Consider the following 21,076-nt stretch of genomic DNA (forward strand, 5'->3'; position numbering starts at 1 on the left):
TCTCATTGCTTGTGTAAAAAAAAAAGGTAGAATATTAGATTTGAGGACAAAATGATAGGTGGGCTAAGGCAAGTTTTGGGTGAGCTTGAGCCCACCCAAAAAAGGCCAAAAAGAAAAAAGGTCTCGCCATTAGAGGCAAAAAAGCCTTTGTTTACCTTGACAGCGGTCAATTATACTTGGCAACAGTGAATTATCAAATATAATTCACCGCCAGAAGTTGTGAAGTTGCAAGTGAACGGACGTTAATAATATAATTAAGCAATAGATCACGCCAGGCTGTGGTATGTGCTCGGGCGTTGTCCGGCCCCGACGCGCAGCGGAGGGGGTGTAAGTACCATATCGGCTCGGCTTCCAGATCGGCTCGGGGTCCGTCGTCTGCTGATTACGTCACACAATAGCTATCTACAGCAATAAGGTTTTTTATGGCTTAAATTAAAGAGCCTGTAATGATCTTTCATTTTGAACATAGACCATTCCCAACCTATCTGTATGGATAGTTTTCTTCTCAAAACAAAACATCCCTCGGAATCATCTTGGCTGTTAAGATAAGCCGTCCGTGTTGCCAGATTGGGCACATTTTCAGCCTGATTTGGCTACTTTGAATCACGTTAGGCTGGAAAAACGGGACATATGCCCAATCTGGCAACACAAACCGAAACGAGAATCTACTCGCGCTCACACATGTGCTCGCTGTTGCCTCGTGATTGCTATGACTACAGCCAGAGCTACAGCACAAAACAGCCAATCACAACTGTCCAACGTACAGCCAATCACAATGTACGCCCATTCAAGCGTACAGCCAATGATATTGTGTAACGTAATCAGCAGACGACGGACCCCGAGCCGATCTGGAAGCCGAAGTCAAAGTAGCCGTTTTATTAAAGACTACCAAAAATTAGTCCCTCCTGGCTGCCTTCAAAATGCACGACGGTCGCTATGTAACACACTTTAGCGTCCCTCCGAGAGAACGGTTGTAACGGTTTCCACTTCAAGGCGCGGAGTGATAGTTTCACAAAATGATCGGGCGTCATAGCAGTTATGTATACGCTCATTATACAACAGTTAGGAACCAATCAGATCGCTGGATTTAGGCCCCCCGTTGTATAAAGAAAAGTATACCACAGTCTGCGGGAATACTCGATTCTGATTGGATGCAGGGTGTGCATTAACTCCTGATATACGGACACCTGGACAAGTAGTTCCGTCAAATTGTCTGTTTACCGTTCTCAATTAATGCGCTAGCTGGCGTATCGTCTCTAAAATAGTAGTAACCATAGCAACGGGAAACAAAACAAAGCTCAGCGGACTATAATACCTCCCGCTACCTCCCGTTCTAAAGTCGTAGCTATGGTCCGTCCTAATTACTGGAGGAGTGAACAACGTTTCCGTTGCATGAGAACCCAACGGGCGTGTAATGGTGGTTCCGGGTATTAGTCGGACCCTCAGGCGTAACCAGGGAAACAAATGTATGTTTTGTGGAAAACTTTATATTCAGATTGTAAAACGCATGAAAATATAAATTAATGGTCTTAATTTGGTCACCGTTGGTAAGTGACCGTGGTATAAGCGGGATAATGCCCTTCGAGGTGTCCATTATCAGGAATTAATGGACTTCGCGGAGGCAACGCAAAGTCTGCTTCGCGTCGGACGGTTCACGCCTCCACGTCGTCCATTAATTCCTGATAATGGACACCTCGTCGGGCATTATCCCTTACATATAACATATACTATTTTTTTTTTTTTTGAGATCTGTGCCTCAAGTGGGGGGGCACAAGCATTGTGGGGGGGGGGGGCCTGGACCCCTATGGCCCGCCCATAGCGACGGGCCTGGGTCAATTTTACTTGGCAACGGTGAATTATCAAATATAATTCACCGCCAGAAGTTGTGAAGTTGCAAGTGAACGGAGCGTTAATAATATAAATAATAATATAACATATTACATATTTTTTTCTTTTTTTGAGATCTGTGCCTCAAGTGGGGGGGCACAAGCATTGTGGGGGGGGGGGCCCGGCCCCCTATGGCCCGCCCATAGCGACGGGCCTGTAGTGAGTACTGTATGCAAACAGCATGGATTAAAAAAACGGAATGACGCATTAGTAAACCTCATCTCTATGGGTTTGATGTCTGTCTTCAATATTTTTCCCTGGGATTTTTCTTTAAAAAAACATATGTATTGCCTCATATGTATTTTTGTAGGAGGGCGGGGCAAAGATGGGGCCCCCATTATCACGTTCCCAGAGTACACCGATTTTACCGATCTGCCTGATGAGGACTTCCTAAATGTGGTCACCTATCTGACAAGCATTCCCAGGTAAGATTTCATTTCAAACCGAAATGTATCAAGTGCATGAACAAAAACGCCAACATAGATCCATCAGTTCATCATCGAATCATCCATCCATCTCCTGTAAATGTTCTAATTGGCTTTGCATCACGTCATCTATTAAAAAGGACGTCTGTCTGTCTGTCTGTTTCTCTATGAGTCAGTACTGCAAACATGGGTTGGGTAATTGTCCTCAATTCCTCCTAACTGTCTGCAGCCTGGACGCCGCCAGCATCGGCTTCGTGATCATCATTGACAGAAGGAAGGACAAGTGGACGTCTGTCAAGGCCTCCCTCACAAGGATAGCTGTAAGCATCCTTCTGCTACCACACACACACGCGCACGCTAGCACGCACGCACGCACACACACACCACACACACCACACACACACACACACACACCACACACACACACACACACACACACAACACACACACACACACACCAAACACACACACACACACACACACACACACACACACACACACACACACACACACACACACATTTCAGCTTTATATATTTCCATAATCAATATTCATTCTATATGTTCATACTTCCGACACTAGGATGGTAGACCAAATGGAAGGAAGGAAGAATGAATGGATGGAAAAATCAATTGATGGATAAATTGTTAAATACTGTGGATAGAAAGATGATTACACAAGTGAATGGAGACTTGAATGAATAGATAGATGGATAGGTAGATGGATGGATAAATAACTGGAGGGATGGATGGATGGACGGCTTAGGAGACGTGATTGTAATCGTCGGGCCGACCTGTGTATTACAAAGGGAGCGTTTCCTGGGAATCTCCAGCTTGTGCTGGTGTTGAGGCCGTCCCGGTTCCTGCAGAGAACCATAGCCGACATTGGCATCAAGATGCACAGGGACGACTTTAAAATGAAGGTACCGGTAAGCATGTTTTGCTACCAATCCTGTATTTAAAACTCAATTAAATGAATTGCATGTATACCGCCTTTCTTCGTTCTTCCCCTCGCAAAACCCATTCCCAACTTAATGACTCGTTAAGTTTTAATAATCAGCCACACAGAGTACGCCTTTGTGGTGGCATTTTCTAAAATATGTGAAAAAAATAAATGACACAAAAAATAAAGATACCAATGAGCTGACATTTATAGCATCTGCTCTCTATCTTTCTGGATAATAAGCCAAATCTATAAGTTTGGGACAAAGGCTAATTTGTTTTACAAAAAAAGAACGATTGTCTGGTAACGCTATATCAATCATCAATTTCATATAATGCGTTTGTATGCTTTACCTTTGAGATTAATCATTTTATATGTTCTTTTTTATTGGCCGATCTTAACTAAATACCAATGTTTTGACAGTTATTGACAGATTGTTTGATAAGCTTCTGTGCGTTTGTGTGCGCGTGTTCATGTCTGTGTGTGTGTGTGTTTGTGTGTGTGTGTGCGTGTGTGCGTGCGTGCGTGCGTGCTTGTGTTCATGTGTGTGTGTGTGTGTGAATTGCAGATCGTAATGCTCAACTCGCTGTCAGACCTGCACGGCTATGTGGATAAGTGCCAGCTGACCTGTGAGCTCGGAGGAAGTCTGGACTACTGCCACAGTCAGTGGATCCACCACCGCACGGTGAGTCCAAGATAAGTGCATGTCCACCACAATGAGTCTTTGTTGGGGTGCACTGCTATTCCCCACTGAAGGAAAAACACAATTATAGCTCAATTTCTCAGGTCTACTGACTGCAGGCTGACAGTGAAACATCAATAATCAAAAGGCATTCATGAAAATCAACACTATCTACAGACACTGAATGTTTAGGATTTTGAAATTGACTTTGTGAACGCAGGGTGGGCAGGCTTGTTCAATGTGACCGGCAGCCTCATTGAAAAAGCCTTTCTGGTTCATAAGAGACAGGATTTAAATTGACCTCAGACTCCAACCTGACGCAGGCTATCGAGAACTTTGCAGTGACGGTGAAGACCACAGCCAAGATGCTGCAGAAGTTTGGCACGGACCTGGCCGAAACGGAGCTGCCCAATGACGTACCGTGCACCAAGGAGCTCCTGACCGCACACACCGAGAAACACACCACGCTCAAGGTGCATTGAAGGCCCCACACACACACAGACCCACTCAGGCCGGCCCACACACACACATAAGCACACGAAGCACACAACATGTGCACATAGATATGTACGCACGTGCGCACGCACATGCACATTTTATGCACAAAAACGATGGTGGTCATTCATGTCAATAGAGAATGTATGTGGAATTATTTCAGTGTCTATCAATGTTTTTGACTAAGAATTGCATGTAACATTGCCTGTGTGTGCAATGTGTGTACATGCATGCATACAACTACTAGTAGAGACTGGATTAAACTTACATTACTTCATGTACATTGTGTGACTTGTGTGCAAGAAATGACATGATAACCCTATGTTTTATTTCGTTCTTTTTGTGTAGGATGAATTGAAACTAGCACTAAAGCAGGGAACGACATTGCTAGGTTGTAAAAGGAACAGTCGGCCAAATCAGAGAGCCACAAACTCAACCCAGACGAAATAGAGAACCAGACCACCGTAGAAAGGTAAGGGACCCTGAAGGGTGTTTTTCTTATCGCAAAAAGAAACCACAGCTAAACCATTACACATTGCAAAAGTGCTGCCATGTGTTTTTGCCATTTATACAACCAGCCAGCCTGCAGCACACACAATGTAGACCACTGGATACTTTGGGCCACCTAATGGTTGACTCAGACATACCCAGACTGTGTGTGGTTGCTAATTATTTGACTTTGCTATTGTTCCTGGGATTAGTTCTAAGGATGTTCCAGTCAGCAGAAAGACTGCTTATTATCTGCCATTTATTTGTTCTAAGCACTGATGGTCCTGAATACTGAAAGCTAAATTCAATCTAGTATAAATAGAGAGTGGTTTCACATAAAATATTTGTATATTTTATATTTTTACTCCTTTATGTTGTTTCACCACTGTGTGTTTGTGTGCTTGGGTGTGTGGTGTGTGTGGTGTGTGTGGTGTGTGTGTGTGTGGTGTGTGTGTGTGTGTGTGTGTGTGTGTGGGTGTGTGTGTGTGTGTGTGTGTTGTTGTGCATGTGTGTGTGTGTGTGTGTGTGTATGTGTGTGTGTATACGTGTATGTCTTTTTCTAGGCTGTTAGCCCAGCTGGACGAGACAGAAAATGCCTTTGAGCAGTTCTGGTCAAAACACCATCTGAAACTGGAACAGTGTTTGCAGTTGCGACACTTTGAACAGGACTACAGAGAGGTGAAAGTCTGCATTCATTATTTTAACACTTTGCGCGTGACCACTCTGCCTTCCCTCTGTCCATAGCCATTACTACCGAAACAAGTGTCTTATTGAAACTAAGTAGAGTTTCTATTCCAAGGGAATGTTAGTGAAACTGCGAACAGAGTTCAACATTGTGGGCAAGATACAAAAGGAGGGAACAGAACTCGAGAATTGTAATCAAGGTTTCAATGTTTTTCCAGTTCTACCTCATTTTACTTCTTCAGGCTAATGCTGTACTTGTCTCAGCAAGGGCATGTGACAGATTTCAGTGCCGTTTGAAACTTGAGTACACATATCGGGTTCCATGGCAGTGCATTACTTAAGGTGATAACAGGATCTAAAACATAAAATAACCATACAGAGAGCATTGAGGCATTATCCACTACGCACAAAATGATAATAACAGTTCAAAGGCAGCAAATAAACTCGTAATTGGAAAGAGTTGTAGGGTGACTTGTAGTGTGTGGTCTGAATTATTGAAGAGTTTATAGAAAAATAATTCACAGAGCAGATCTCTTGAGTGTGTATGGTTAGTCCAACCTGTGTTCATTGATTGCTCAATGCACAACAGGTTTGCAGCCTAACCGAAACTCTGGCAGTGTTCCAAATCACACACTTTTTCATTTACTTACTTACTTTTTAGCACGTATTGCAGCTACCTTTACAAAGTACGTAGTGTGGCGAACAGCATGCATACAATTGGGACATACTACAGTTGGTGCAACTGATTAGCAGACCTGTAGTGCCACCCATTGACCGCGTCGATGTGACGTATCCTCTGCTGCGCAGAGGATTGTTTGGTAGAATAGCCAAAAAAAGATTGTTATTTGAACCCATCATTACCTATGACACACATCGGTTGCCACAAGATGGAGGCATTGTTGATGCATGCTTAGAAGCCGAATGCGATATCTAGTTAGTATATATATCTATAGCTTACATACTGCAGATGTATACTCAAAATCCTGGTATTTTTGGCATGCAGCATTTGCCATACTATGTATTGTGACATACTTACTTTTTCTGACATTCTAAATCGTGTGGTGGTTAGTGTATTGAGCCACATGGCCAGAGTATAACCAGTTTGAATCGGGCCAGGTGAGGCAAGCAATAACCACACCTACTCAGTAGTTATCCAACAAGGGTAAGACTCCAGCCATGACGGCTTGAATAAATATTTTGACAGAGCAGCTTTCATTTCCATCCCTGTCAGCGTTGGTTAATGCTATAGAACAGTATTGATGTATACTTTTTAACAATGATATATTATCAGCATGCAATTCTGCATGCAATTCAGCTGACAATGATTTGAGTTCATTATGGTTAAGAGCATGTTGGCACATTTCAGTTGCAGAAAGTTAACTTTTCCTTATTTTCTTTTTGCCTCTCCTGCTTTCCTCTTTTTCTTACATCCAGGTCAAATTATCCTTGGACAGTTTATTGGAAGCGCTTAATGGCCTTACAGATAACGGGGATTGTGTGGCAAGAGTGGAATATCTGCTGAAGGAACTGAAGTCTTTAGAAGAAAAGGCCAAGGTACTGACACACATACACACGCGCACAAGCAGTCGGACAAGCAAGCTATTCACAGAGACATGTAAATGTTTATAGTTGCCCACACGCACACAACACAACACTTGGTATTTGTCCTCTCACCTCCATACTGAGCCTATCACACCTATCAACCCGCCCATGTCACCGCCTTGTCACCATGTCCCCGTGTGTCCCCCGAACCAGGCCACGGTGGAGGAGGCCCACCTCCACGCCTCCCACGGCGACCAGCTGATCCAGAGCAACCACTACGCCGTAGACTCCATCCGGCCCAAGTGCGTGGAGCTGCGACGCGTCTGCGATGACTTCAGCAACGAGGCCCGCAAGAAGACGGACGTCTTGTCCAAGTCGCTGCAGATCCACCGGGGCATCGATAAGGTTGGGAGGAGTTACGCTACAGCTGAAGCGTTCTTGCATTTCGTTGGGTTTGTGTGTGAGGGGGGGGCAAACAACTTCTCCTCCCAGTTGAACTCCTTCATGTTGTCGTGTTGCAGAGCCATGGGGTCATGAACATGTTGTGAGCTTTTGGATGTGAATTATGCATCACTCCGCCTACTAACATATATAATAAACATATATCATATATAATTCATCAATTAACAAATATTGGTTGGCTATAAAGGACTGACTCAAATTTTTTAATTTATTACGTAGAAGCAACTAGAAACTAAAAGGAGGTGAATATAATTAATAATTAAATAATTAATTGTAATATATTGGAAGAACAATTTAAACTAGATAAAAAATAAATAAAAAAACTTGCCATATAACTAATCTTCGTCTCTCCCTCCCTCTCACCTGTCCAGGTGAACCAGTGGTGTGAGGCCGGTGTTTTCCTGCTGGCGTCCCAGGCCGTGGACAAGTGTCAGTTGCAAGAAGGGGCGGAGTCAGGGCTGGTGGACATCGAGCGCTTCCAGGAGACAGCCAACGAGAAGCAGCTGACAGAGCTCCGGAACATCCACAACCAGTACGAGATGGTGCTCTCAGAAGACATCAAGGTAGCAAACGGAAACCTCAGCCACCTGACGTTCAGGGAATGAAGGTCCCCTACAGTGTTTTCAGCCCAAAATCTGGATTTGGCTACATGCATAACCAACAGCTAACAAATGTAGAAATTGCCTGGTTGACTGTTAATATGTAAAAATCCTTGGATACAAACACACAAAACACACTGAACAGAACAAGACAGCTTGTATATATATATGGTTTGAAGAACGATTTAAAGAATCATAGCGATACGAAACACATGAACCAAAATACCAAAAGATTTCCCAACTGCATATATGTATTGACATACCATCTCACACACCTCAGGCCAGTGTGCTGAAGGCCTTGAAGAGACTGGAGGACGTCCAAGAGATGTTCGAGAAGCGACACGCTAGTCTAAAGAAGCTGTCGGCCAAACAGACCAGGCCTGTGCAGCCTGTGGCCCCGCGGCCCGAGTCTTCCCCTAAGAGACCCCCCCTAAAGAACCAATCCAGGACCCCAGTGGCCCCACAGTGTAAGCTACCTAATTTTCTCATGAGACCATGTGGGGCATGTTCTATATTACACTCAAAGGATCGTGCCTTGATTTGTTGAGACCCTGGGTTACACCCCATTGGGCTGTGGGCGTAAAAGGAAATGTGTAGTTGCCTTGACATATTATTTTCAACATCAGTATTTAGCAGCTCACATAGCTGTGTCTTTGTTTTGTTCTACCCAAGTAAGTGCGTTATGAGCCACCCTGGCTCAGAACCGTCAGTTAGGTTTGTGCTTGTTTGTTGGCACAATTGGAGAAAAATCCTAGCCAGGGCAGTTCATTATGCACTTACTTGGGTAGGACAAGATCAAGCTCCTCCTTTGGGTGCTGCTAACCACACAATGTCGGAATGCGTCTACACCGCAAGAGGGGATGGGTTGCATCAATAAGGGTGATATTGATGCAATCTAGTTGTACAATGTCAAAAATTAACCAGCCAAATCCTTTACGAATATACTTTGTGAATGAATGAAACCAGGCACAATCAGCAATTAAAGCGAATGGTTGTTCGAGAGAAAAAGCTCTTAAAACAAACATCAACTACGTACATTACTCATGTTCCGCTCTGTTGTAGCTCTCGCCCGCAGAGTGTCAGAGAACACAAACAGCAGCAAGCAGCCTGCCGAGGCAGACCTCAACAAGAAAAAGAACATACGCAAGGCAAAGGGAGGCCTCAAGGTGACCTTTGCCAGATTAGCCACACACACACACACATACATCTGCTTTTAAAATGGTAACACAATACATCAATGACAAACAGCTGCCATATCTATTTGTACCCTGTGATACATTCCCGAATCGTGTGTGTGTGTGATGTGCCAGATTGAGGTGATGCATGAAGCAAGCCAGGGGGGCTCCACGCACGTGGTCCCTTCTGCAGAGACCGAAGAGAGCCTCTCGAACAGACGCAGGTAAGTGACCACGAAACAAAAAAACAGAAACAAAACACAAACCCAGGAACCTGAACCCGGTACATTCAAAGCGATACATTTTTCCTTTCACTGCTACGTCGACGACACACAGCTCCATGTCAATACCACAGCTGCCACCCCACCTTTAACATCACCGTCATCCCCATCAAAACTCACCACGTGTCTGGAGGAGATCAAGGGATGGATTTCCTCTAACTCCACAGCTCCAAAACCAAAGCCATCCTGGTCGGCACCTCTCACCAGACCAAATCATCATCCATAACCAGCATCACCTTTTCTGGCTCAAATATCCCTCTCTCATCAACAGTCACAAATCTTGGTGTAAAAATGGACCCCCAACTCACTTTTGAATCCCATATCAACCACCTCTGCAAGACCTCCTTCTATCACCTCCGCAACAATTCCAAACTCCGCCCCATTCTCTCCCTCTCAGACTCCGAAAAACTAGTTCATGCCTTTATCTCCTCCAGACTGGACTACTGTGACGCACTACTAATCGGGATCCCTAGTAAGAGCCTGCAGAGACTCCAATGCATACAAAACTCTGCAGCTAGGATCCTGATGAGAGTGCGCAAGCATGAGCACATTACCCCCATCCTCCACTCACTCCACTGGCTTCCGGTTTCCACCAGGATTGAGTACAAGGTTTCCCTCCTCACACACCAATCTATCCATGGACATGCCCCCCCCTACCTCAAAGAATTTCTCAACCAACATAACACAACACACTCCCTACGCTCCACTCACTCTAACCTCCTCCACATACCCAGAACCAAACTTAGGACCATGGGAGATAGGGCCTTCAGTGCTGCCGCCCCACGCCTGTGGAATGCCCTCCCAGACACCTTGAGGGCACCACAATCCACTGATTGTTTTAAAAAGGTCTTAAAACATATTTTTAAGAAAACTTTTGGCTCCCACTCTTAGATGTTTTTAAACCCCTTTTATTTTTATAATAAATATATACATCTTTATTTTTTTAACAACACTGCTTTTAACCCGTAGCCCATTGAGATTTTCGAATGAAAAGGGCAATATAAATGAAATGTATTATTATATTAAAGCAGCGAGAGAGAAAGCGATTACCACAAGTTGTTGGCCCTGTAGTTTGTTATCAAGGTGTGAGATTCTCAATGCAAATTTGTAGCAATGTCTATGACTGCATGCCCCCTCAGTAGCTGTCAACTCAACCTAGGGGACTTTTGCTTGCCTCCTCGAAACATAAAAGATGCAGGGTGTTGGGATTGCAAATCCAGGCTTATTGTCATTTTGCATATATTGCTACATGAATCTGGTGCTCCATGTTGCCATGCAAGAGATCTCTTTCTCTGAGTGTGTGTGGTGATGACTGGTTTAACCTGTGCGTCAAATTTGCAACAGGTGTGCATTCTCACCCAGCTCCAGAGTCCAATCAGTCTGACTCTGGCCAGGTGAGGCCGCTTAAACCAGCCATCATCCACACATACTCCCACAGACTTGGGCCACGTTTATCCGTAGCAGGGTATTTATAGAAACAAATATTTCCCCCCCTCCGTTTTCAAAAATAACATTGTGCACACAACATCGTTTTCAAAAAAGTTGTCGTTTACATCAACCCGCATAAATACGCCGTCGAGCGCCATTATAACTATGCCAAACCTATGGGTGGCAGTGTAGGGAGAAGGATAAAACCATGCAAGCCAATCAGAATCAACAACAACGAATAACACAAGCGTCTTCCTGTAACAAACTAACTGTAGACAGGGGGCTCATATGACGTTAAGCATTTCCTGGCGCATAATGTGACGCTTCAGAACCTAAAACCCTGTTTCTCCCCGTTGACACGACAACACATAACCAGCGTTTTCAGAAATCCCCACTTTGGCGGGAGTTTTTAGAAATGATTGTTTTCTGTGATAAAAACAGCGTTTTCGTGTAAATGAGAGGCCAAACCGCGTGGAAATATCTGCGTTTTCCCTTAGTGTAAACGGGGCCTTGATTTCTTTACATGCAGGATCATTAACGATATATCCTAACAATATGAGGTTTGAAATATAACAATGTGTTGCAATTGGACACAATTTTCATGAAATTGGGGTTGACTGTAAGCGGCCATAAAGAAAGCCAGTAGAGAGCATTATGTACCAAGGAATACAGAAACAATCCTTTTTAGTCTGACCTCCGAAACCTACTATTCAATGGTGAGATTGGGGAAGTATAGAGAGAAAGAGACAGTCATTGCAAGTGGTATTATAAAGTCCCAGTGAGATTTTACTTAGCACCTTGGTGCTTAGTAAAATAAAAAAGGAGTGGGCAGGGGGGTTTCTGAGTCAGATGGTTTTGGTGAAAAGCTAGTACTAGGGAGAGATAGAGGGTAGAGTGTGAGAGAGAGCTTGAGAGAGAGCATGAGCGTGAGACATGAGCACTAGTGGTTGGCCCTGTGGTTTGGCCCAGTTATCAAGGTGTGAGATTCACAATGCTGATGTCAAAAGCAAATTTGTAGCAATGTCTTTGATAGCACGCCCCCTCAGTAGCTGTCAACTCCACCTAGCAGACTTTTGCTGGCCTCGTCCAAACATAAAAGATGCAGGGTGTTGGGATTGCAAATACAGGCTTATTGTCATTTTGCATATAATGCTACATGGATCTGGTGCTCCATGTTGCCATGCAAGAGATCTCTTTCTCTGAGTGTGTGTGGTGATGACTGTGCAAATTGATTAGTCAATGTGCAACTGGTGTGCATTCTCACCCAGCTCCAAAGAGAGAGAGAGAGAGAGAGAGAGAGAGAGAGAGAGGGGGGGAGGGGGGGGGGGGGTTGGGGAGGGCAGACAGCCATACACCAGACAAAGATGGAGCACTCCCACGTCAAGCGGGGTCTGTGGGGGTTGCGGAGAACGAGACGGAGAGAAAACGCTTGCCAATAAATCTCTGACATTCTTCCCTTTTTTGCCCAAAGAACCTCCTGTGATGACGATGATGCATGGCCTTGTCATAATTACTCCGCTCCCTGGCTAAGCAGCGGCTTCAGACAAAGAAAAAGTACATCCGAGGGAAACAGGGTGGAAGTTAAACAAAGAATCCTTTTCTTTTAATGATTTGATGAAATGACAAGTGTGCTCCCGTTCATTTCAGACCCTGGTCCTTACACTTATAGTGACCCAGACATAGGGATGCATCACTGCAGTAGTAGCCGGTTGGTTGCAAGTGGCATATATTTGCTTAGGTTTCAAACTGATAATGCAGACTGACGTTAAATAATAGTAATTTTCATAATACTGAGTAATATTTGCTATGGTACAGACAGCAATTTTTGCTGTGGTACAGACACCAAAACTAGAGTTGCTGGGATACTTTGAATGCTAGCATCATGTGTAGTATTGCGTGATACAGAGGAGTCTTACAAATAGGTAACTATAATGCTTAATTTTCCACCACTGGGATATGCTCAGCGTTTTAATGGTTTTACTCAGGTCTCATGACCTGACTTATATGCCTAGACAGCATCAGAAAGTCAACTTGTATTTATATATAGAGCAACACATCTTTTTACACTGTCTTGTATAGTGTTGACTCAAGTTTTCTTCTGCATTTCAGTTTAAAGGAATAGAATAGAAACTCACAAAAACAAAAGTTGTGAAAGAGTAGTCTTCTAAAGAATAGGGAGCCTGTTAAGCCCTAGGCCTATTTCACAGGCCTCCTGCCCGAAATGACATGCCCAAAATGAATAGAGTACGCCTCCACAACAACAAGGGCTATACGAATAAAGTTGGTTTAAAAAAGAAGGTAACATCTGTGAGGTGGCTGCAGAAGTGTTAGAATCAACATAGATGTTACTGTGTCAGAGTAAATTCAGTTAGCTAATAGTAAGAAATGTAAATTTTCAATTTTCGCCTTCATTTACATTTAGGGCATTTAGCAGACGCTTTTATCCAAAGACAAACATTTGTCATAAGAAGTGCAACAATATATCGCGTCGGTACAGTAAGGATGTTCATAGAACTAGTACAACAATCGCTAGGCTAACCAATTCCCCGTGTTACAGCAATGATAGCAGCTACTGCAGTTGCTACACAGTTAAGTACTATAATACAATACAACACAATACAATACAATGTAAAATGGTGGCCAGAAGGGGGAGGGTGGCTATGCAGAGTCGAGGTGGAGTCTGAACACCTAGAGGACTCTGAACGCCTCGAGAAAACACATTATTTAGAGTGAATGCCACCTTGAAACTATGGGATAGTAGCCCAAAACCTTTAGGGAAACATATAACAACATCCGATGAGGACCCTGTTCCAGGATAAATGCTAATAAAGTGAATAAAGGTAGGTCCAGGCGGACTAAATGGTGCCATTTGGGAACTTTTGGGCACCATCAGTGCCATTTGACCTTTCTAAGGTACCAGACTGTAAAACTAATTGTATTTCACTGACATATCACTATAGGTATTCATTCCATCCAAATTCAACAGTTTTGACCCAAATCCATGTAAAAAAAAACACCATTCGCCAATCAAAAGTATTTGTTTATTTGTTTTGCTCTTCTTTGGCGCCGCTCTTCTAGTTCAGTGAGTTTTCGTCTGAGAGTGATATCATTGGAATATGTGGAGCCTCAGCTTTCATATGACATATAGTTGTGTTGCTGGCATGAAGTAGCGAAATCGGCGGCGGCCAGTATGCACTCATGCACGTTTTGCGTGTTTTGCTACGGGCTCATTCAGTTGCTTGGTGTTAGAATTGTGTTTTGTTTAGGTAAATACATTATCATGGGCTTTTAAGCGAGCTTCTTCCCGTTACGTGGGTATGCACCATGGAGATGTTGTCCATGGTGCACACGTTGGCGCAGCTGCCCCGCCCCCGGGGGAACCTCTTAAAGGACGCTCGGGTTTAAGAGTTGTGTGGGAGGCATGAAGTAGCGAAATCGGCGGCGGCCAGTATGCGCGCATGCACGTTTTGCGTGTTTTGCTACGGGCTCATTCAGTTGCTAGGTGTTAGAATTGTGTTTTGTTTAGGTAAATACATTATCATGGGCTTTTAAGCAAGCTTCTTCCCGTTACGTGGGTATGCACCATGGACATGTTGTCCATGGTGCACACGTTGGTGCAGCTGACCCCGCCCCCGGGGGCACCTCTTAAACCCGAGCGCTCGGGTTAAAGAGGCTAAACATAGGCCCCGTCCACACGAAGCCTATTTCATGGCGAAACCGCAAAGGTCTTGTACGATTTGACCTTCCGTCCACAAGAAGCCGGCGAATCCGCTGACCGAAACCGTAAACTTCTGAAACCACCCTCGGAGGTGGTTTCAAATCGACCCAGTTTCGTTTTGGAATCGTGTGGACCATGACGCCATCGCCTCGACCCTCTAGCCAATGACTGTTAAGCCCGCGGTCACCCTTTATGCGCATGGTCGCCTCTTTCTTATATATTTTTCTTCTGGATTTCTGTAGCAGAAAGGCCCCTTATGGGCCTGGAATGTGTACTACAGCGTTTCTACAGATCTACCCGGTTTCGCTTGACACAGTCTTTACGGAGGTACTCCGAAACCGGATAGATCGAAACCATAGGTCTCGCTGCAGCCTGTAGGACATGGACATCCAATGTCCAAGTGCTGTCACGTGACGACACTTTTCCCACTTTTCCTAACCGACGTCATTGCGCGACGAGAGTATTGCTGACCTCTAGCTTTTCTACGGTGGAACTACAGTTTTCCGAAGTTGGTCTACAACAGGGGTTCTCAAAGTTTTGACAGCTGAGGGCCAATTTAGGAACCCAAAATTTGACTGAGGGCCGCCAAGGGGGAAAAAATATAGGCAGGTAATGCCGTCAGCATCCAAGTGGTGAAAAAAAACATTGCACCGTGGACCTCTGGGTGTGAGGTTCATCTGAGGTTATAGCAGCTGTCATGAAATGAGGAAAGAACACTAGAACAGGGAAGTTTCCCTTGCGCTCTTTAGACTGTGCAAGATTGCTGTAACCCTTCCTGTAAGCTCAGCCTCTTAGGAACACAGTTTCTCCACACTGAAACTGATACAATAAATAGGAAATGGCGCATTGTTTTACACTTCGTTGTCACCCTGGAATAAAACATTTTTTTTATAAGATTTTGATGATTTAGTATCCCCAACAACTAGCGCTCCAATGCGTTCTTGTCGTATTGATTTCAATGAGGTTGGGCCAACAGTGAGAATCCCAATTCACATGTGAAAAAAAGAGGCTCAACTTATGTCGATTTAGAAATTAACTTCCCCCAGTAGTCTTTCTTAAATGTGAAGTCTGCATTTTAATTTATTACGGTGTATATTGTTTGCTTAATAACCATCAATATATGATTTCATTTCGATTCAAATAATATGTTTCTTGGAATTGGTATCCATTATTATCAAATTTATTTTCTGCTCTTCTCTACAAACAAACCAATAAAAAATAAAGACATAAAGAAATTACAAATATTATATCTCCTCCGTTTCGGACACTTTGCGCTTCCTCTGGATACTGAAGATAGGTGGTAGAGTTCCTCTTGTAATCTCTCTGCCCTCCTCCCTGAAATGAGCAAACCGTCTGCAATGACTGCACAAATACACACACAGTTTTTGTAGGTCATTGTTACGGTTGTGTTAATATTGGAATTCACAGCACATCTGCTTCAGAAGAATGTACCCATCAGTATGGAGATTCTCCAACAAAGTGGAGCACTACCACTTCCTGTGATGTGTTATGTCATGCTGTAGAAGATAATAGACTGATAATGAGAGTAGACTGTTTGTACTCGACTACATCATAATTTTGCATTAACTTTAGCCATTTTATTTTCGTATATTTTCCTTTGTTTATATTTGTATGTATCTAGTTGACTATTTGAAATTTCGTTGAGATAAATAAGTTGCATGTTATTGCTTATTATTTAAAGTGTCTGCTATCGTGGATAAATACGTTAGCTTAAAGGGGACCTACTATGCTTTTTCAACTTTTATGACCTATAAACGTCGTTATAATGATTGATAGTCATGTTTAACCATGCACAAAAAACGATGTTGATTTTCGGGAAACTCTTCCTCTCATCTGGGCGCTTTCAGCATTCTCTGTCAACGCTCGGTTTCGTCCTTCTCCGCCCCCTCGCCCCCCTCCTGCCAACCCAACTTGTGATTGGTTACATTCCTTGAAGCGCGCACGCGGGCAGATTTGACCAGGCATATGGGGGCGCGGCAGGAGTGCATCTACGTAGATGATTTCCCGGAAATGAAAACAAGTGAATCGCAAACGTTGTCCCGAGTGTTTAGCGCTCTGCACAGCCAACCCAGACGGTCAGTAGGGAATACGTCGAAATGCATGTACGTCATTATTTGACACTTTGGTATGATTAAACATGACTATCAATCATTATAACAACGTTATAGGTCATAAAAGTGGAATAAGCATAATAGGTCCCCTTTAAGGAGTGGACCCATCAAAAACACATTTCACAAACACATGTTTTTGCAATCACAATTAGGTTGTTTCAGTCATTAGCCAGTGACGTCAGTGGAGGTGGCACGTGGAATCACGTGACAGCACTTGGACGTTGGATGTCCATGTCCTACAAGCCGCAGCGAGACATTATAGAACAATTTCAACCGTTTCGGCTTCGTGTGGACGGGGCCATAGTAGCTTCCCACACTGGCCCACTCGTTTGGGGGTTTAATTAGTGTGGAAAATAAAAAAAATCAAAGCAGCAACTGTCACATCGTTGCTGCTACCTCCCACAAGATAAGGACAACAACAAACAAATACACATTGTTTCGGAGATCCTCATTTTGGTCTTTAATTCAACGGGGAGAACATAACAGCAAATAATTGTAAAGCCGAAAAAAACAAACTATGAATGAAAAAAAAAAACATTAGATGATAATTGTAGTAGTTCAACTTTCAAGTGCAGCAATGCCTTCTGACTTATTTGGACACATGATATTTTTATGATCGGATGCTAATGTCATAGCTGCCCCAGAGGTCCACCTACTCACATAAAGGCCGCCATGCATGAATAAGTGTCCCGATAGTGGGGCCGGCAGAGCAGCGCGGCCCTCACCGCCACGCAGTACGTATCCCCCAGCGGCCCCTGGGCCGACCGGGCTAGCTCGCGCTCGGCCGTGGCGCGCCACAGTGCGTACATGTCTGTCTCGTGGCCGTGCGACGTGATCATTTGGTCGAAAATGCACGGGTGGCGCTGTGCCTTCCCCTCACCTGAAAAGTAGGCATGGTCCAGGGGGGAAACCCCCGCCACGCTGGCGCACATCCCCATGAACACGTCGTCGATGTACATGGAGGAGCGGAGCACCAAAGTGGCCCCGTAGATCTTGGCGGCCACATCCCCGGAGACCACGTAGCCCGCGCCAGCCGTGTAGTCCGGGTAGCAGGGCAAGGGGTACAGCTCCCGAGAGACGTAGTATTTGCTGCTCTTCCGGCGGTTGGGGGGCGCCCCTCTGTGAACGTGGCCCACCCACAAGTCTCGCCCACGCTCGGCGAGTCCAGCAGGCCCCGCAGGTACCTCAGCAGGTTGGGCACGTGCACAAAGACGTCGTCGTCGGCCGACATGAGGAAGCGCGCGTCGGGGCAGTGGTGGCGGGCCCACTGGAACTGCAGCACCAGCTTGGCCGTGAGGTTGTGGAAGGTGTCGGCGAAGTCCTGCTGGATCAGGTCCCCGTGGGCCCGGTCCTCGCGGAGCAGGTCCTCCTGAACCCGAAGCCGCTGGCCCGGGTCAGGGTGCGCGCCTAGGACGAACAGCACGTGCACACGCTCGCCCCGCCGGCCCCGCACGAAAGTCTCGTTGCCCCACGTATCCCGGATCGCCCGGCGCTGCGCAGAGTTCTCGGGCGACGATTTGACAAACAGGAGCAGGAGCACTCGGCCCCACCCACCACCCCCGCCGCCGCTGCCGCCATCACATTTGTCCGGGTGGTTGATGAGGTAAGGGAAGCCGGTCGTCCCGCCGCCATCATGACCCGTCTCGGGGCTGCCGTGGCGCCGGTGGGCGGCGGCGCGGAAGGTGGCGTTGAAGTCAAACTTGTTGACGAGGTAGCGGTAGCCGAACGAGCGCACGTGGCTGACGGCGTGGTGGTCCAATGGCTCCAAGCCCACCAGCATCACGTACAGGACCAGGCTGGCCACCAACAGATGCACGCATCGGCACTTGCTGATTCGGCGGAAATTGATATACATCTTTTATGCTTCTGCTACTTGACTCTGTGGGATGCTTTGCTTTCTCTGTTTTTATGGTTTCCCTGGTTCTCGTCTTCCCTGGATGCCACTATAGAGGAATAGTTACTACCATGTCTGCCTCTGCTTTCTTACAATTGGTTTGGGAATAGTTCATGTGTGTTCTTGAAATTGGTTTGGAGGCATTTTCTATTGGTTTTCAAGTTGGTTGTCTAGTCCAGCAACCCTGGGTCAGTCTCATGAGCGCAATGGCTTCCCTGATGAAGTTCTCGACGCAATGTGCAAGTGACTGTTTTGTTCTTCTCATAGTGTGAGAAAAAAACCCACCAGATGTCAAACACCAGCCCTGCACATTTCCCTTTTCCTCACAACTTCCCTTGCCCTTCTGCTGGCATGGCACCAATTGTAGTGGGGGGAGGGGAAGGGGTGAGGGGGGGGGGGGGGGGGAGTAGGGGGTCAGCCCTGGCAGCTCATCTGTTGGTCAAAGAAACAGAAACAAAAAATAGCCAGAATTAGTTGTCAGCTCATCACTTGTGTGGGATCCCGGTTTTTAAAAGGAATTGAGTAGGCCTACCACACTATGGAAGAAAAAATAAAAAGACTGATTGAAAAAACTAGAAAAGAATTCCCTAGACATAGATCGATACAATGATCAGAACGGCAGAGCGAGCTGTTATTATTTTCCTACTTATTCTTTTTCCTATAAGTTTGATATAGACTGCGTTCTGTATGTATGCAGCAATCCAAAATAAAAGCATGATAGGCCTACATAAAAAAATAATACAACAATAATCATTCACGGTTTGCGGAGATTAATACGAAGTTTGACAAAGTAGCCTATGACAAAAACATTACGACCTATTAAAACTGGTTCCAAAGAGTCGAACAATATGTGTTGCGCCAACGTTTAGGTTAAAGTGAAACCACGCCGCTGCAACGCCACAACTGCGTCCACTGCTCAAAAGTATTAAACACAACTATGAACATGAACAAAGACTAGCCTACATCCTGACACGACTCATAATAATCTCCCATGCTGACAGATTCGATGTTTTAGGCTCTAACCTACGCTCATTGCTGGAGTTGATTAGAAAAATCCGACCCCAGTTTGTTAAGTTGTGAAAACTTTACCGACCTGCGTGTGCAGCTGAAACAGTTCCACTGACGAGTCAGCGGGGCAGCGCTCCGGGTTGTATTATTTATCTCCTTTTGGGGACGATGTCTGGCTATCCACGTGAGGTAGAGCAGACGTCCTAATAACGTCATGATTCAGACCTTCCTTGTTGTCAGATAGGTGCTCTACCATGGTATAAAATATGCAACATGACTCATAAATTCCTAGCTCACCACACAAGCATACACAACGCAAAATGCCAGTACTTTTTTTCTGGGTAATTAATCCATCCTGTTCCTCTGATAGTAAATCATGTGAAAATAAACATACAAACGCCTCGTTAGTGTTAGGTGATGCAAATCTTGCACCATCGGAGGGAAGTGCGTTCTGTTTGGTAGAAGTTCTGCAGAACAAGGTGTTTAAAATATCAGTGAAAGTGGGTGTGGTTATAGTCTAGTCTCGTAACCTCATTCATAGAACGCCAAACCAAATGCCAGCGAAACTGCTGATATCTTAGAAAAATCTATCTATCTGATATCTACTGGGAACACACCATGTGTCAGTTCTGTCTATCACAGAGAGCAAGCATTTTCAACAATGAGGGCAGCATGGTCCTAATAACGTGGTTAAACATAAACTTGCATACACATGAACCGTGAGCTACGTGCATTGAAATGTCTTCAGTTTAAAAAATAAAGACAGCGTTGAGAGCTAGGACACCGAAAGTATTATTTTCCAGACATTTACAGGCATTAATACATTGATACAAACATACATACAGTGGTAACATATCCATCCATACACGCTGTATGCAATATGCATGTGTGCATGTATACATATGTGCATGCAGTATGCCTACATGCACACTGTACAGTGTACTGTTTGAACAGCTGTTGATGCACTTCGTCTTAAAAAGGCTAAGTTGTACTGCGTGACTAGCTGAGCATGGGGACAGTCCGGATAAATGGGGAAAAAAACTTGAATGTTTTCAGGATTTGCTTCAGGTAGCCCTATGTGGACCAGTTGCTCAAGTATCAATTACATATGTCAAGTTAATACAAAATGTAGGCCTACGTTGTCTTTTATTATTTTTATTTATTTCGGTGACGAGATTGCCCCTTAAAATTCAGTCCCTTCCATTTATTTTAATTTATTTACTGAGGAAAGAT

At 44.7% G+C, this 21,076-nt stretch overlaps 2 protein-coding genes and 1 pseudogene across 3 annotated transcripts in view; 2 read left to right on the forward strand and 1 right to left on the reverse strand.

The window, feature by feature from the left end:
- mcf2l2 (MCF.2 cell line derived transforming sequence-like 2) overlaps positions 1–21,076 on the forward strand; it is a 109,714-nt gene that overhangs the window by 43,541 nt on the left and 45,097 nt on the right.
- LOC130393210 (probable guanine nucleotide exchange factor MCF2L2) lies at positions 1,974–5,574 on the forward strand. 2 transcript variants are annotated; one of them, XM_056603832.1, is made up of 7 exons: positions 1,974–2,312; positions 2,542–2,632; positions 3,121–3,240; positions 3,823–3,939; positions 4,260–4,409; positions 4,780–4,903; positions 5,484–5,574. In XM_056603832.1, exons 1-6 carry the CDS (start codon positions 2,113–2,115, stop codon positions 4,879–4,881), a joined length of 780 nt encoding a protein of 259 aa, XP_056459807.1. In that variant the 5' UTR covers positions 1,974–2,112; the 3' UTR covers positions 4,882–4,903; positions 5,484–5,574. The 2 variants fall into 2 exon arrangements, with proteins under 2 accessions (XP_056459807.1, XP_056459808.1); XM_056603833.1 differs by having other exon boundaries at positions 1,975–2,312; positions 3,121–3,234.
- Positions 16,455–19,219, reverse strand: LOC130393209 (lactosylceramide 1,3-N-acetyl-beta-D-glucosaminyltransferase A-like; annotated as a pseudogene).

This window comes from Gadus chalcogrammus, chromosome 12, assembly GCF_026213295.1.
Source record: "Gadus chalcogrammus isolate NIFS_2021 chromosome 12, NIFS_Gcha_1.0, whole genome shotgun sequence".
Taxonomy (NCBI): domain Eukaryota; kingdom Metazoa; phylum Chordata; class Actinopteri; order Gadiformes; family Gadidae; genus Gadus; species Gadus chalcogrammus.